This window comes from Thamnophis sirtalis, unplaced genomic scaffold (genome assembly GCF_051295495.1).
Source record: "Thamnophis sirtalis isolate CommonGarterSnake01/CBP01778 unplaced genomic scaffold, rThaSir2_p1.2 scaffold_13, whole genome shotgun sequence".
Lineage (NCBI taxonomy): Eukaryota > Metazoa > Chordata > Lepidosauria > Squamata > Natricidae > Thamnophis > Thamnophis sirtalis.
In genome coordinates this window covers 11,503,840-11,519,061 of record NW_028261393.1, presented here as the reverse complement: position 1 = coordinate 11,519,061, position 15,222 = coordinate 11,503,840, and the positions used below count along the sequence as shown (strand labels likewise).

Below are 15,222 nucleotides of genomic sequence, written 5' to 3'. Positions count from 1 at the left end.
TCTCCCAACAGGCCTGGGGATAAGTCTCTAATTTGCCCCACCCGAGTGTTGAATGTTGTATGCAAGTTGTGTTTTTATTACTTTATTTGTTTGTATACTGTTTATTTTGATTTGCACCCCCTCCCTGGTGATTGTAAGCCGCCCTGAGTCCCCTCAGGGAAAAGGGCGGCCTATAAACCCTAATAAAATGAAATGAAATGAAATGAAACACACATGTACACACACCCAGAATGGGAGTTCTAAGAGGATGTTGTGGCCCAGCAGCGGCCGGCTGAGCTGTTGGTGGACTCTGACAGCGATGACCATTATGGGACTGCTCTGGAGGATGAAGAAGACTCTGAAGGGTGTTTGGAGTCAGAGCAGGGACTAGAGAGGCCTGTTGGCCACCAGGTGGCATCTGAGTCAGGGAGCAGTGAGGAGGAACAGAGGGAGGTTGTCCCTGATTTGCGTGTGCGTAGAGCTGAGAACAGAAGGGATCAGCTGTGGAGAAGACGTCATAGAAGGAAATAGGGACAGGTGGCTACGGTTGCGGCCCCTCCCAAAGAGCTTATAGGTGGAGCGACGGGAGGGGAATCTTTGCAGGAAACAACAGTCCACTTTACTAGCCGTTTTCCGTAAGTCTAATCTTGGTTTCTTGAAGATAGCGTTCTAGGCTCCTAGCCAAGGGGGACCTTTATTTCCGTCATTAGTTGTGGCAGACAGCCAAGCCTGTGCCTGCATATTCATTAGAATCATGGGACAGAACAGAGGGTGAGTGGAGGGATGGAGAGATAGAGAAAGATGGATAGATATAGAATACCTTTTAATATGGGAATTGTCTTATTAAAGATTAGAAAAAAAGAGGTAGACATTAGAAACTGGGAAAATATTCTGCATTCAGTCACACAATATAACTTACTATAATTAGTATGTATACGTAAATGTTAGAAGTTGTAAGATTACTCAGAAAGTCATTAAGAGTTGAAATATGAAAAAGGGCAAGAGATGATGGATAGATATAGAATACCTTTTAATGTGGATTTATTTAATTAAAAACGAGAAAACAGAGGTAAAAATTAGAAATTGGGGAAATATTATTATGCATATTGTTACATGGATATAAAGTACTAAAATTACTAAGTACACATAATCGTTAGAAGTTGGAAGAGTACTACATGTCTACTTAAATAGTATTATTATTGTTATAAGTATTATGTATAAAGTAAATTAACCACAAGACAATATACTGTTCACTAAGTAAACATGTTAAAGAAAAAAACATGAGAGAGAGAGAAAGAAAAAGACGGATTCACAGATTGGTACGGAATTCTTAGTGCTCTCCGAGATTGGCTGTTTGCTGCAGACATTACCCAATGAGGTAACAGTGTGAATGTATGTGGGGCTTGGTGGCTGGGGAATTCTGGGAGTTGAAGTCCATGCATCTTTTAAAATTGACCAAAATTGAACTACCCTGCACTAGACGAAATTGGGGTTGGGTAACTCGTAGTACAATGTTTCAAGAAGACACATCAGGGATGCAGATCCATAGTGAGTCCAGAAGAAGTAGGCATTGAAGTGCATTGAAAACTAGTATGTTATGGAGAAAACTACATGAGGGAATTTGTCTTTCTCTGTGCTATCTAATAAATGAGAATATTTGTAGTTCCAGGCTGGAATGAGTTACACTAGCACTGATAGGTAAAGGCTCCCCTCGCACACATGTGCTAGTTGTTCCTGACTCTAGCGGGCATTTCAAAGCTGAAGAGCCAGCGCTGTCCGAAGATGTCTCTGTGCCCTGTGGCTGGCATGACTCAAAGCCAAAGGTGCACATAACGCTATTACCTTCCCATCAAAGGTGGCTCCTATTTTTCTACTTGCATTTTGATATGCTTTCGAACTGCTAGGTTGGCAGAAGCTGGGACAAGTAAAGGGAGCTCACTCCGTTACATGGTGCTAGGGATTCGTACCGCTGAACTGCCATCCTTCTGATTGACAAGCTCAGCGTCTTAGCCCCTGAGCCACCTAATTTGGGTAATGAAAATGTCTGCAAGAAAACAACCAAGTTCAGAGCGCACCCGGGACTCCTCCACGCAGGGTTTTCACATACAAAACATCAATCGATTGAAACAAGCTGCACTGCATTTTCTGCTCCCCTGAACGTTATGTTCCCAAGAGTTGTGAAGTGCACTGTAAGTGGGAAATATAGGAGCCAAATGTGAAAGATGATGGATGGGGAGTGATCGTGCAAATCTGAAGTGTTCTTTCTCTCCCTAGTTCCACCTCTGCATGCAATCATTACGGCGACAGACGAAAAGGTGAGACGTGGCCAATCGGTGACCCTGACCTGCAAATCAGGCAGCAGCAACCCTCCTGCTCGTCTCACTTGGCTCCAAGATGGGAAAAGGTGAGCAATTCTTCCGATGACCCCCTTCTTCAAGCTTCTCTGGCTGTCTTAGTAGATTTTGCCTCTTTCTGACAAGCTTCAATAGCCCTTAGACATATACACAGCCTCACAGTGCTTTACAGCCCTCTCTAAGCGGTCTATAGAGTCAGCCTATTGGCCCCCGACAATCTGGATCCTCGTTTTAGTGATTACAGAAGGATGGAAGACTGAGTCAACCTTGGACCGGTCAGGATCGAACTCCTGGCAGTCGGCAGAGTCAGCCTACAATATTGCTTTCTAACTACTGTGCCACCAGGGCTCTTAAATCACTCAGGCGTAGCATATGAAGGTCATTCCTTTTGGGTTCTTCCAGTAGCATCAAGTCACTGGGTTTGGGGCTCTTTTCTGTAATTACTGGATCGCCTGTGGAGTCTCAAGATTAATTTTGCATCCGGGGTTGTTTGCAGGGTAGAGTAAAAAGAAAGTTCAGGAGGGCAGATGTATCGGTGCGATGGAAGCTGTGCCTGTTTTGCTATGCGTGTTGCAGCTGGAGCTTCAATTGCACCATCACAATTTCCTCTTGACTTTCTTGACCACACCCTGCGGACACCCTTGGTTGCATCAAATCAAGAATCTGTCCTCTCGTATTAAGAGGAAGGTTGGTGTTAGAGGGAAAGCTTTCTACATTCCCTCCAGATTAAGTTTTGAGGACCCCCTTAGATATGCCAGATGCTTTCTTCAGCATGCGTCGTGGCTGCGTACTGGAGACCCCGTTTGGGTCATGTGTCTTCCCACAATGTCACACAAAACCCGCAAAGGAGAAGGAGAAGGAGATTGTCTTCGCTGTACAGAAAACCTTCCTCAGCTGTCACTTCGTATTTCCACCATTGTTCCTCTGTCCTGACCCATCAGGCTTCCGACTTCCCCAGGCTTCGGCTGTAACATCAACAGAAGAACTGGACAGCTGAATCAGTCCCCAAACTTCACTCGGTCGCGCTTTCTGTTTCTGACAGCAGCATGATGTAGGCCTGTCAGAAAACGTGCGAGTGGGGCTATGAAGGCATCAGGTCTTGTCTCTTGCTCATCCCCGGCAGCTGAGCTATGTCAGTAGATTGTCTCTGAATGTAGAGGTTCATCTCTGGACTCTTGTCAGAAACATTAAGTTGTGCCGTGATAATCTTCATGCGTTCTCGCCTTCAGGCTGGTCGCCACCAATTTAGGGCAGAGGAAAGCAGAATACGGAGGATTCTCCGCTTCCGAAAGGGTGACTCTGGTGGTGTCATCTGCAGATCACGGGAAGAGGGTGGAATGCTATGCCTACAGCTCTGTTCTCTCCGAAGGTGTGAACACCTTCTACCAGCTTACGGTGCTATGTAAGTATGGAAACGTCCCTTCACTGCTGTTCGTTTGTTGAGCTCTGAAAATGAAGCTTTTTGTTCAACGGCTTTGTTCAGCTGGCCCAGAATGCAGGCGGTTGTGTGTGCTCCCAGAACAGCACATGTTACACCTCTGCTCCACTGCATCTGTCGCCAGCTTGCCTCTGGGTACAATCCAAACTGTTGCTGTAAATCTTTAAAGCCCTTCGTGGCATGGGAGCGGGCTGCCTGAGGGCACCTCTCCCTACTTACCCATCCCATTAGGTCAGGCAGAGGAAGCCTGCTGCGTGTACCATCAACTTGGGTGTTCTGACCCAGCTCCCCAAACACGACAATCCCTCTGATGTGAACTCAAAAGATTCCTTTATTAGGAATGCCAACAGCCCAGGCAAAAAATGTTTCTCTCTCAACGCAGGCTAGCAAGTCTGTCCAGCAAGCAGATGAATAGTTGTCTGCCACACCTGTTCATCTCTGCCTCCTGTCTTTTATCCCCAGAGCTAGAGTGGGGCCTCATTAGCAGCAGTGGCTCTTCCTTCCCCAGGATCGGCCCATAGATTTCCACCTGCTCTCCTCTCCTCTGCCTTCTTGTGCAGCTGTGCATCAGGCACTGGGCCCAGCTGTTCCTCCTCTTCCTCATCAGCCACCTCTAGACCTGGGGGATGTTGACTCTCCATCTGAGGGCTGACGGATGGCCCAAGCTCTGTTTCTGTCTGTCTGCCAGCTCCATCCCCCCCTCCTCCTCCCTTGTTTGTTCTCACTGTCAGAAAATTTCTCCTTATTTCTAGGTTGAATCTCCCCTTGATGAGTTTTTATCTATTATTCTTTGTCTAGCCTTCAGGTACTTTGGAAAATAGCTTGACCCCAGGGGTGAAATTTAGCAGGTTCTGATACTGGTAGGTTCTGATACTGGTAGAACTGGTAGCGGAAATTTTGAGTAGTTTGGAGAACCAGCAAATACCACCTTTGGTTGTCCCCAGAGTGGGGTGGGAATGGAGCTTTTGCAATATCCTTCCCCTGCCATGCCCACCAAGCCACACCCACAGAACCGGTAGTAATAAAAATTGAATTTCACCACTGCTTGACCCCCTCCTCTCTGGGGCAGCTCCTCAAATATTGGAAGACTGCTATCATGTCTCTCCTGATCCTTCTCTTCATTGGACTAGCCATGCCCAGTTCCTGTAACCGCTCTTCCTATGTTTTAGTCTCCAGTCCCCTAATCATCGTGGTTGCTCTTCTCTGCCACAAGGTGCTTCTGGGTTGAAAGGATTAGCTGGTGACAACACTGTTGCCCAGGAGATGCCCAATTGGAGGTTCCTTTCATGTCTCTGGCAGGAGCTGGAGCGAAGGATGGGAGCTCAACCCTTCCCCAGGGCAGCACTCGGGCCTTGAACCCGGGCTTGCTAACCCCCGCTATCCAGCATCCCAACCCCAAAGCTACCATTCTCCTGGACGCTATGCAAAATTGTTTAATAAATAAATATTATCAATCCTTCCCTACAACTGATCTTAAAAGTGTCCTGTTCAGGCAGATTAATATAGTTTGTGCTTCAATAATAAAATTGTAATGTGTTCCTCTGGATCATTTTATGAGCCAATTGGAATGTTAACTGGCATTTGTTACGTATATTTAAGATTCTATAACACCAATCCCTGAATAGACCTGCAGACTTTGCAGTGAACACTGGCATTCCGCTGCCTTAAAAATGATGTTTGATTACTAGGATAATACATGGATAGAAATCTCCGAGGCAGGTAGATTCCTCAAAGAATAGCTTTATTGGAAATATCATATTGGCACAGATCTTGGGAAAACGGGCTCTAAAGGTTCCCGTGGTTTTCACCTAATTAAAAGTAAAAGTTTCCCCACTTTCTCAAAACAATAACTCACATGATCCAATCAGGGCTCTGTCTGGTTGCCTGGTGACATCACTCCTCCTTCCTCCAACGAGGTGTGAGAATGTCCTTGGTTCCCAAGAGAAATTATCATATTTTGGCTACAGAATCCCAACGATCTCAAATCCCCCTCCCTATCCCTCAGCTCCACTGGAGCTGTCAAAAATGGCTTCAGGGTTGACACTCAATTTATGACCGTTCAGTAAGCAACAATTCGAAGCTATGACAGCACTGGAATAAAGTGACTTATGCCTGGTCCTTGCACTTATGACTGCTGCTCCATCCCTGTAGTCACGCGACCATGATCCCGCTTGGCAACCAGCTCGCAATTGTGACCAGTTGCAGCATCCTGCGGTCTTCTGGTCACCATTTGTGACCTTCCCTGCCAGACTCTGAAGGCAAGGAAGTCAAGGGGGAACCTGGCAGGAAGTCACAAGTTTCAGTCGTGATGTCTCGCTTCCTACCTAAACACTACTAACAACAAATTTTCTGATCTTTATTGGTCATAATTCGAGGACCACCTGTAAATCAATGAGCCAGAAAGGGGAATGTCTCTATTAGCAATCCTGAGGCTGTTTAAGTGTCTGTGGGCCTGGCTTCCAAATAGCAATAGCAGTTAGACTTATATACCGCTTCATAGGGCTTTCAGCCCTCTCTAAGCGGTTTACAGAGTCAGCATATTGCCCCCACAGTCTGGGTCCTCATGTGCCTTCATTTCTTTCAACACAGTTCCTCCAGAGTTCTCACCTGAGCAGACCCACCTAGTGCAAGCTGTGGAGCATGGGTCTGCCCAGTTGCCCCTTTTGGTTTCTGCCAGCCCTCCTGAGATTACTTATCGCTGGAGTTTCCTTGGAGAGATGATCTTAACAGGTAGGTCTCACACCTTAGGATGAAATCCAAAGGAACGAGAACTTGGGTAAGATAAGAATCAGTGGATATCTTCTACCTGCTGCATTCTATAAAATAACCCGCTGGCCCACATCCTATTGTGGGAAGTTATCATCTAGCCCTCTCCCAGAAAAAAATGAAATATCCTAGGAAATATTGAAAAGGCAGAATGTTTCTCTGGATGTGAAAAGAAGGAAACATGTTTTAAAAGACAGAATAGTTGCCTGTAGCTTCCTGCTTACCCCCACTTTGTCAATAGGCCCATTAAGACTAGCCAGGCTAGCCCACTTTACATAATAAAGACTTTAGCAGCAGCTAAAGAAAGACATGATAATATTGGCCTTTTACTCAGGTCTCCACATGGCATCTGAGAACTCATACCTGGATTCAAAACAGCCTAGAGAGTAGCTCCCTGCATGGCACCATGGGAGTCTGACAACCAATCAGAATACATTTCTTACACAGGAACAGGAAACAGAGAGGTGGGACTAAACAGGGTATAAAAAGCCTAGCAAGCCCCTCCCTCAATCCTTCTCTTCTTCTCCACCAACATTGAAGCATGTGATCACCTTTTCTGTTCAGGGCTCAAGCCATGTGGCCCTGTCCACCAATAAACCATCTTTCCAAGCAGCCTCCATGTCTCCAGTGTCTTCTTCCCCACTTGGAGCTGAACCCAGAAGGACATTTCTTTCAACACTATATTATTTATTATTTATTTATTAGTTTGTTACACATGTACAAGGTAGCTGGTATAAGTATGAACATGGACATGAAGAAAGGAAATGAATTCAAATAAATGGAGACAGTAGGACAGGGACGGTAGGCACACTGGTGTGCTTTTGCACGCTCCCATTTATGGACCTCTTATGAATGGGATGTCATGCCTGCATTTATATTCCTTTTAGAATTTTTCCCTGTCACACTTTCTCTTATTTCATTATGCTGTTTCTTTAAGTATAGTCAATGGGAGGTGGGATTAGAAGGAGTTGGATTTTGGAATGTATTGTTTTTCATTCTTTGCTGGAAGCCAAGGTCATCCTTTGTCTCCGCACTTTCACACCTGACCGGAAGAAGCTGGGCATGGACGCCAGCGTGGAAGAAGGAGATTGGACCATGTGATGGATTGTGGGTGTGGGGACAAGATCATGAACTTTTAACTGGGTGGGATTCTGATGTAACTTCCAGAGTTGGGATCCCACAGCTATGTGTTCAACATGCCTGCTTTATTAAATTGGAACTTTAAGCATAGTTTTGCCTTCGGTTCTGATTTGATTCTACATGGTATTTGGAACGCTGACATGGGGTGAGCTCCATGGTAGACAGTTTGAGATTGAAGCTGTTCAAGAATGTAACAATGGAGTCAGGTAGAGTATTCCAGGTGTTGACCACTCTGTTGCCCAAGTTGTATTTTCTGCAAGTGCCACCTTGAGTTTGTATCAATTGTTTGCCCATGTATTATTGAGGTTGAAGCTGAAGTAGTCGTTGACAGGTAGGATGTTGTAGCAGACAATTTTGTGTACTATGCTTAGGGCCGACCGGAAGTGGCGCAGTTCCAGATTGTCCAAGTCCAAAATTTTGAGCCTGGTGGCGTAAGTGATTCTATTGTGAGTAGAGGAGTGGAGGACTCTTCTTGTGAAATACCTCTGGACCTCCTCGATCGTATTAACGATATACAGTGTGGATTACAGGCAGATGATCTGTATTCGAGAATAGGTCTGGCAAAGGTTTTCTATGCCTGAGTTAGCAGTACAATGTTGTGGGAGAAGAAGCTTCAAAAATATGCCTGCTCTTTGCTTTTTAAAAATGCACATACTAATGGCTAAGCTGCGTTTAACGCCCTGTCGACTTAGACTGACTGGGAGACCACGGAGGGAGAAGGAGACAATGGGGACAGGAACAAATGAGAAGCATAAGCTTTTAGTTCTCTTTATGTCAGTCTTCTTGATTCAATTCCATCCAGGAAGGAAGATAGAAGGTTTGTGTCAAGCATTTTGAAAGGATTGGAAGGAAAAGAAAAAGAATCGGGTGTTAAGAGTGGAGCCATTAAAAAAGAGCCAGTGGGTCTTGAGACAGTCACGATAAGTGGTGGACTGGAAGAAGGAAAGGGATCCGCAGAGATAAATCAAGATATGGAGGTAGAATATCCAGGAGGAGCCAAGATAATAGAATAGGACTGAGCCTTTGGGAACTCAAAAAAACCAGGCTGGACTGGGGGTAAACAGGAGTGGGATTCTACCGGTTCGGACTGGTTCGAGCGAACCATTTCGCTCTGACGATCAGCTGGGCTTGCCCACCCACCCCTGAGCTTTACTGACCCATATCTTCTTAGCTGAGTCACAACGCAGAGTGGATTTCTGCACCTTAGCTGTTTTCCTCCCCAGCAGTAATGTGGAAGGTAAGTTTTCTCAAAACTGCGCACACGTGCGAACCTCCACTACTGGGGGTAAACAACCAGATAGGATAGGGAAAAATCCAAATTCTATTACACTAATTTTATGCAAGCATACTGTATTTAATATTTGCTCTTTCCTGTGGACAACATTTGGAGACCTGATGTCAATCTAGTGCATCTTTGCCATAAAGCATTGTAAATGCATTAAACTGGAAGTGTTGAATTTGTATTTACTAACAAAGAAAGGGAGACTAGTGTAGATCTATTTCAAGCTATTTAGCTCTCATCAGCTAGCGATACCCTTCTGGGATTCGAACCTAGGCTACTTGCATATTAGGTAGATGTATCAACCTCTAAGACATGGGCTCTCCTTGCTTTGTCGGCTATACAAGGAGATTATGCAGGCAGTCACTTCCGCAACAAACTATTTTTGTTGCGAAAGTGACTGCCTATGAAGGCTCCTGGATTGGGGCTGAAAGGTGAAAGCAGAAGCAGTATGCTCCGTCCCATATTTGAGTAGATCAGGTTGCCCTGGTAGACCTGTCTGGTGAGAAAAAAACACTTATTAAATGGCAGGTTTCTTACTCTTGGATTTTCTTTCTGTTGAGAGACCGCATTCTGCCGATTACCTCCCTTCGACCGATTAGCTCGCACAGACTGGGCCTCCTCCGGATCCCATCTGCCAGTCAATGTCGACTGGCGACTACACGGAGGAGAGCCTTTTCTGTTGCAGCTCCGACCCTGTGGAACGATCTCCCCGTCGAGATTCGTACCCTCACCACCATCCAGACCTTCCGCACGGCCCTTAAGATCTGGCTCTCCCAGCAGGCCTGGGGATAGGTTCTTAATTTACCCGCCCGAGTGTTGACTGTTGAATGCAAGTTGTGTTTTACTATTTTATTTTGTTCACTCACTGTTTGTCTTTTGGTATTGCACCCCTTTCCCTGTGATTGTAAGCCGCCCTGAGTCCCCTCAGGGAGAAGGGCGGCCTATAAATCTTAATAAAATGTCTAAAAAAAAAATATGTCCCTTTCGGTGTCAAAGGTCTTCACATTAATGAAATAAAAAAATGGAGACTACCAGTGTGTGAGCTATGCAGGATCCTGAACCCATTGGTGTGAGAGATCAGAATCAGAATACAACTGGAAGGGACCTTGGAGGTCTTCTAATCCAGCTTTTCTTAAAAAACTCCAGTGATGAAGCACTCATGATTTCTGAAGGCAATCTGTTCCACTGGATATTTGTTCTCACTCTCAGGAAGTTTCTCCTTAATTGCGGGATGGAATTAAGAATTAGGATGGTAGCAAAGCTGATGCAGAAGAACATTTGAACATTGAATCATTGACCACGGTTGGATTGACCCATGAAATTCCCCCCTCCTTGCCCTGGTGCTCCAAGTGCTTGTTTCTTTGTGGAGCTTGACTTGTGATGGATTGTCTCTGTTGTAGAGGGTTCCCCCCGCTATCACTTGCGGGATGGTGGATCTCTGGAGATCTGGAATGTGACTCGAGCCGATGCTGGCAAATACAGGATCCACTGCGAGAACGAAGAAGGACAAAATGAAACTACCATCACTCTTAACGTGCATTGTAAGTAACAGGTTCAGAGGAATATATATTCTCTGTCTTCCTACATTTATATAGAATCAAGAAAGAAAGATTTGATTGAACCCATCCTTTCTGAAGCTGGTTCCATCCAGATGTGTTGGGCCAACTTATATCAGGTCCAGCCATAATGGCTAGTAGCCAGGCATTATGGGAATTTTGCCCCAACATTTCTTGAAGGACTCAGATTGAAGAAGGATGGAGTTTTTTCCCCATGTCCCACTCAATTTTACTTTTTACAGTTCTTCTAAGATGCTTTATGTCAGGAGTGTCAAACTCAATTTCATTGAGGGCTGCATCAGGGTTGTGTTTGACCTTGGAGGAATGGGAGATGGGCATTGTCATGGTGGGTGTGACATGGGACTCATGTTGGGGGCACCTGTGGTGACCAACTGCTAAAGCAGGACTTCCGTGAGACCCTCAATCACTCTCATTATAATCTTCCTTCCTTCCTTCCTTCCTTCCTTCCTTCCTTCCTTCCTTCCTTCCTTCCTTCCTTCCTTCCTTCCTTCCTTCCTTCCTTCCTTCCTTCCTTCTTTCCTTCCCTCTTCATTCGCCTTTCTTCCCCTCTTTCATTTTTCCTTCCTTGCTCTCTTCCCATCTTTTTCTTTGTCTTTCCTCTTTTCCTTCCTCCTTTCCTGTCCCTTCTTGCATGCTCAAATGCAAAAGGGGAAACATTTCTCCTTTTGTTTTGCTTTTAATTTGCTTTGATCGTCCTCTGCCAGAGAAAACGGAGCTCAGGGGGCCTACATGCTCCATTTACACTGTCAGAGGCACAGCGGGATGGTCCTTTGCTGTTTCCAGGCCAGCTCCATGGGCCAGGTCTAAGCATCCCGCGGGCCGGATACAGCCCGCAGGCCTTCAGTTTGACACCCCTGGTTTATTTAATCAACTGGCTTGCATTATGAGGATCCTTACATTGGGCAAGAGGTTGGACTAGAAGCCCTCCAGGTTCCTTCCAGCCCTAAGATGCTATGATTTAGCAACATCACATGTTGAGGCCAGTGCCTAGTCACCATCTTTCTCCCTTCAGATTTCTCAGGCGCGGGTCTGATCTGTGTGACTTTGCCTAGTTAACACAACCGAATGTGTTTACTTAATCTGCATAATACATTAAGCATTATACTCACACAGGCACCTCCAGCTAAAGCTAAAATTAATGGGAGAGCTTAGCATGTTGTAGAAATGCAGCTGTCAAATCATTAACGCAGCTTGAACGGACAACTGTGTGAACCGAGTTATGCTTCTTTCCTCTCTCTCTCTCTCTTTACAAACAGATTCACCCTCCATCCGCAGCATTGCAGATCCAACCTACGTGGACCTGGGGGACACCGCCGAAATTGTGTGCCAGGCTGATGCCAACCCTCTACCAACTTTCCAGTGGAGGTGGCTGGTAAAGTTATAGGGCTAAGCCAGGAGAAAGCAGGGGAAGGATTGGCACAGATTCTGTATGCCAACTCTATAGCGGTGAGCCAGCAGGAGAACGTTTCTTACTCCAATTAAAACGGATGCGAATGTGGCCATGCCAAGCGAGATGACCTTTTTTTTTCCAGCCTCCTTTACAACTTGATGGCTAATAATGGTTCTTTAATGGCCACTGACAACTTTAAAAAAAATACTTCCTTTAAATGCTTTGGTAATGTAGCTCCTAACAATCAGACATATTGCACGGACTAGGGTGAGCCAGACATAAAAGACTAAGAATGAGCTTTGCGTTTAACGGGCTGGCAGGAATCTTGCATTACTCCAAGATTATGAGGCTGTTTTGCAGGAGCGGATTGCTTCTTTAGAGACTGGCATTATGTGGTTGGTGGTTTTGCTCCACTTTACTCAATACATAAAGGTAAATAAGAGTTGGGGATTATTATTTTTTTGCAGCCCAAAAGGTTCTTGGATAATCTTCCAGGAGGGCTATGTGCCAGTAGTAAATGGTGCCAAAGACAAGCGTAGGAAAATAAAAGGAAAGCCACACACATCTACAGGCAGATGTAAGATGTGCTCGGTGTAGAAGAAGCCAGGGGGCTGGACCGAGGGACGGGGGTGGGGTGGATGTGTGGGCAATCTGCAATAAAGAGAGTTCTTAATTACAGGTGATCCTCGGTTTACAATCATTTACATACAATAAGAACCGTGGTGGCGCAGTGGTTAAAATGCAGTATTGCAGGCTAATTCTGCTGACTGCCAGCAGTTCGATTCTCACTGGCTCAAGATTTGACTCGGCCTTCCAACCTTCTCTAAGCGGTTTACAGAGTCAGCCTCTTGCCCCCAAACAATCTGGGTCCCCACTTTACCGGCCTCAGAAGGATGGAAGGCTGAATCGACCTTGAGCCCAGTGAGATTCGAACTGCCAAATTGCAGGCAGCAGAAATAGCCTGCAGTACTGCATTCTAACCACTGCACCACCACAGCTCGATGGGAAAGGGTCTCCAGCTGCTGGTTGTATGGCTTAATAATACAATCTTCCTGTTATTCTGGCCTCTTATGTAGGGCGATTTGGAGCGCAGCCTGGAAGATTTGGGTTTTAAACTATTGTCTGAAGGGTTGTTGGCCACCCTGCAGATCCAGGCAGCCCAACGAACACATGCTGGAGTTTATGAGTGTCAAGTAGATAATGGCATCTCCCCAGCAGCCAAAAGCAGCGCTCGTCTGATTGTGCGATGTAAGTATTGACGCTAGTCAACCTCTAATATGTCCTAGACTTGAAGACTCCTTTAAAATCCAATGTTTTACTTGTCATAATTGCTTGTCGCCCACCCCTGGTGTGTTTCTCTGAGCCCCTCGATGTCATCCCTTCCTTTGCTTTTCTTCTCAGCCAGCAGCTTACACATGCAACACAAGTTTAACCCAGGGGTGGGTTGCTACAGGTTCGCCCGGGTTTGGCAGAACCCATAGCTAAAGTTATGGCTAGTTCGGAGAACATGCAAATCCCAGCCCTGGCTGGCCTCGCCCAGCCTCTGCAGCCCTTCCCACTCCCTCCTCCCCTCCCAGGAGTCCCCACGCAGCCCATTTTGGATGTGAGGTAAGTGCAGGGCCCATGCGGAGGCTCAGGGAGGGAGAAAAAATGGGCCTTCTGGAAGTTCCAGAAGGTTGGAATCAGGCCCATTTCTAGCCTCCAGAAGACCTCCGGAGTCCAGAGGAGGTAGTTTTTGCCCTATATTACAGAAGTGAGAATACCCCCTCACATTTAAGTATATCTTGCCAGCAGTTTAGATATTAATGGCTGTATGCTTCGTTATTTTGAGGGGATAGCACACTTATATAGTGATATACACTATATACTCACTACTTTGCATTGTAGCCAAGGTTCATTTCTTCAGTGTCGTCACATGAAAAGATATACTTAAATATTTACAAAATGTGAGGGGGTGTACTTACTTTTGTGACATGCTGCTGGGGAAGGTGAAAACGCCCCCCCGTCCCTCCCGCTTTGGTGCAGGAGGCTGACTAGGCCCCGCCCAGCATGGCCCCGCCCACCCAGCAACCAGGCAGAGAACCCATTGCTGATATTTTGGAAGCCCACCCCTGCTTTAACCACATATCTCCCTTTCACTCTAGATCCGCCAGAAATCATCAAGGGCCCCGGACAGAGGAAAGTGGCAGCTTCCGGTGATGGAAGAAGCCAAGCTGTGCTTCAGTGCAGTGCTCAGGGGGTGCCCACTGTGCTCTTCAGCTGGGCCAAGAATGGGGTCTCCCTCGATCTCCAAAGTCCCAGGTGAGATTCCCCATCAGGAGGTGAAGTAGTAATAATAATGAAGAGTTGACTTTGACTTTGGATGACTGCACTGACACAACCATACAGGTGGCTCGTGAATACAACGGGGACCGGAATTTCCATTGCTAAGCAAGGGCGTTGTTAAGTGAGGCACACCCAATTTTACAATATTTTTTTGCCATGGTTGTTAAGTGAATGGCGGCACTTGCAAAGTGAATCATGCAATGAATGAATCTGGCTCCCCCTGATGCTTTGCTTGTCGGAAGCTGGTTGGGTAGGTCGCAACCGGCAATCCCGTTAACCCAGGACAATTCAACTATCGCAAATCCGTCTGAATTTTGATTATGGGACCATGGGGATATAGCGAGGGTTGTAAGTATGAGGACCGGTTGCAGGCCGATCATTTTTCAGTTGCCTCATAGCTTTGAACGGTTGCTAAATAAATGATTATAAGTCAAGAATTACCTCTACGTAAATGGTTCTCCCAGTTCAGGCATGGTGCTCTGCTTTTCCACCAAGTCAAGCATTACTCTGAGCCGAAACAAAACTGCCCAAGTGCTATATGCCTGTTGAGCATCCTAAGAGCCACAGTGGCACAGTGGTCAGAGTGCAGTACTGCAGGCTACTTCTGCTGACTGCCGGCTGCCTGCAATTTAGCAGTTCGAATCTCACCAGGCTCAAAGTTGACTCAGCCTTCCATCCTTTTGGGATGGGTAAAATGAGGAGCCAGATTGTTGGGGGCAATAGACTGACTCTGTAAACCAATTAGAGAGGGCTGTAAAAGCATTGTGAAGAGGTATCTAGGTACTATTGCTATAGTTATTACCATCTAAGCCAGGGGTGTCAAACTCAAGGCCTGGGGGCCGAATCTGGCCCACGGGGTGCTTAGGTCTGGCCCATGGATCTGCCCTAGAAACAGCAAAGGACCTGCCCGCGGTGCCTCTGCCAGCAAAAATGGAGCTCGGGAAGGCCATGTGGGACCCTCCCGAGCTCTA

The 15,222-nt window shown here is 46.2% G+C and overlaps 1 protein-coding gene across 1 annotated transcript in view; it reads left to right on the top strand.

Annotated features, from left to right (window-relative positions):
- The window catches only part of NPHS1 (NPHS1 adhesion molecule, nephrin), a 62,034-nt gene that overhangs the window by 29,068 nt on the left and 17,744 nt on the right, over nucleotides 1-15,222 (top strand). The window contains exons 15-21 of the mRNA XM_087727413.1: nucleotides 2,254-2,383; nucleotides 3,563-3,735; nucleotides 6,361-6,501; nucleotides 10,360-10,500; nucleotides 11,793-11,908; nucleotides 13,003-13,174; nucleotides 14,071-14,227. Of these exons, the coding sequence (XP_087583539.1) occupies nucleotides 2,254-2,383; nucleotides 3,563-3,735; nucleotides 6,361-6,501; nucleotides 10,360-10,500; nucleotides 11,793-11,908; nucleotides 13,003-13,174; nucleotides 14,071-14,227 (1,030 nt within the window). The remainder of the gene's footprint in view (nucleotides 1-2,253; nucleotides 2,384-3,562; nucleotides 3,736-6,360; nucleotides 6,502-10,359; nucleotides 10,501-11,792; nucleotides 11,909-13,002; nucleotides 13,175-14,070; nucleotides 14,228-15,222) is intronic.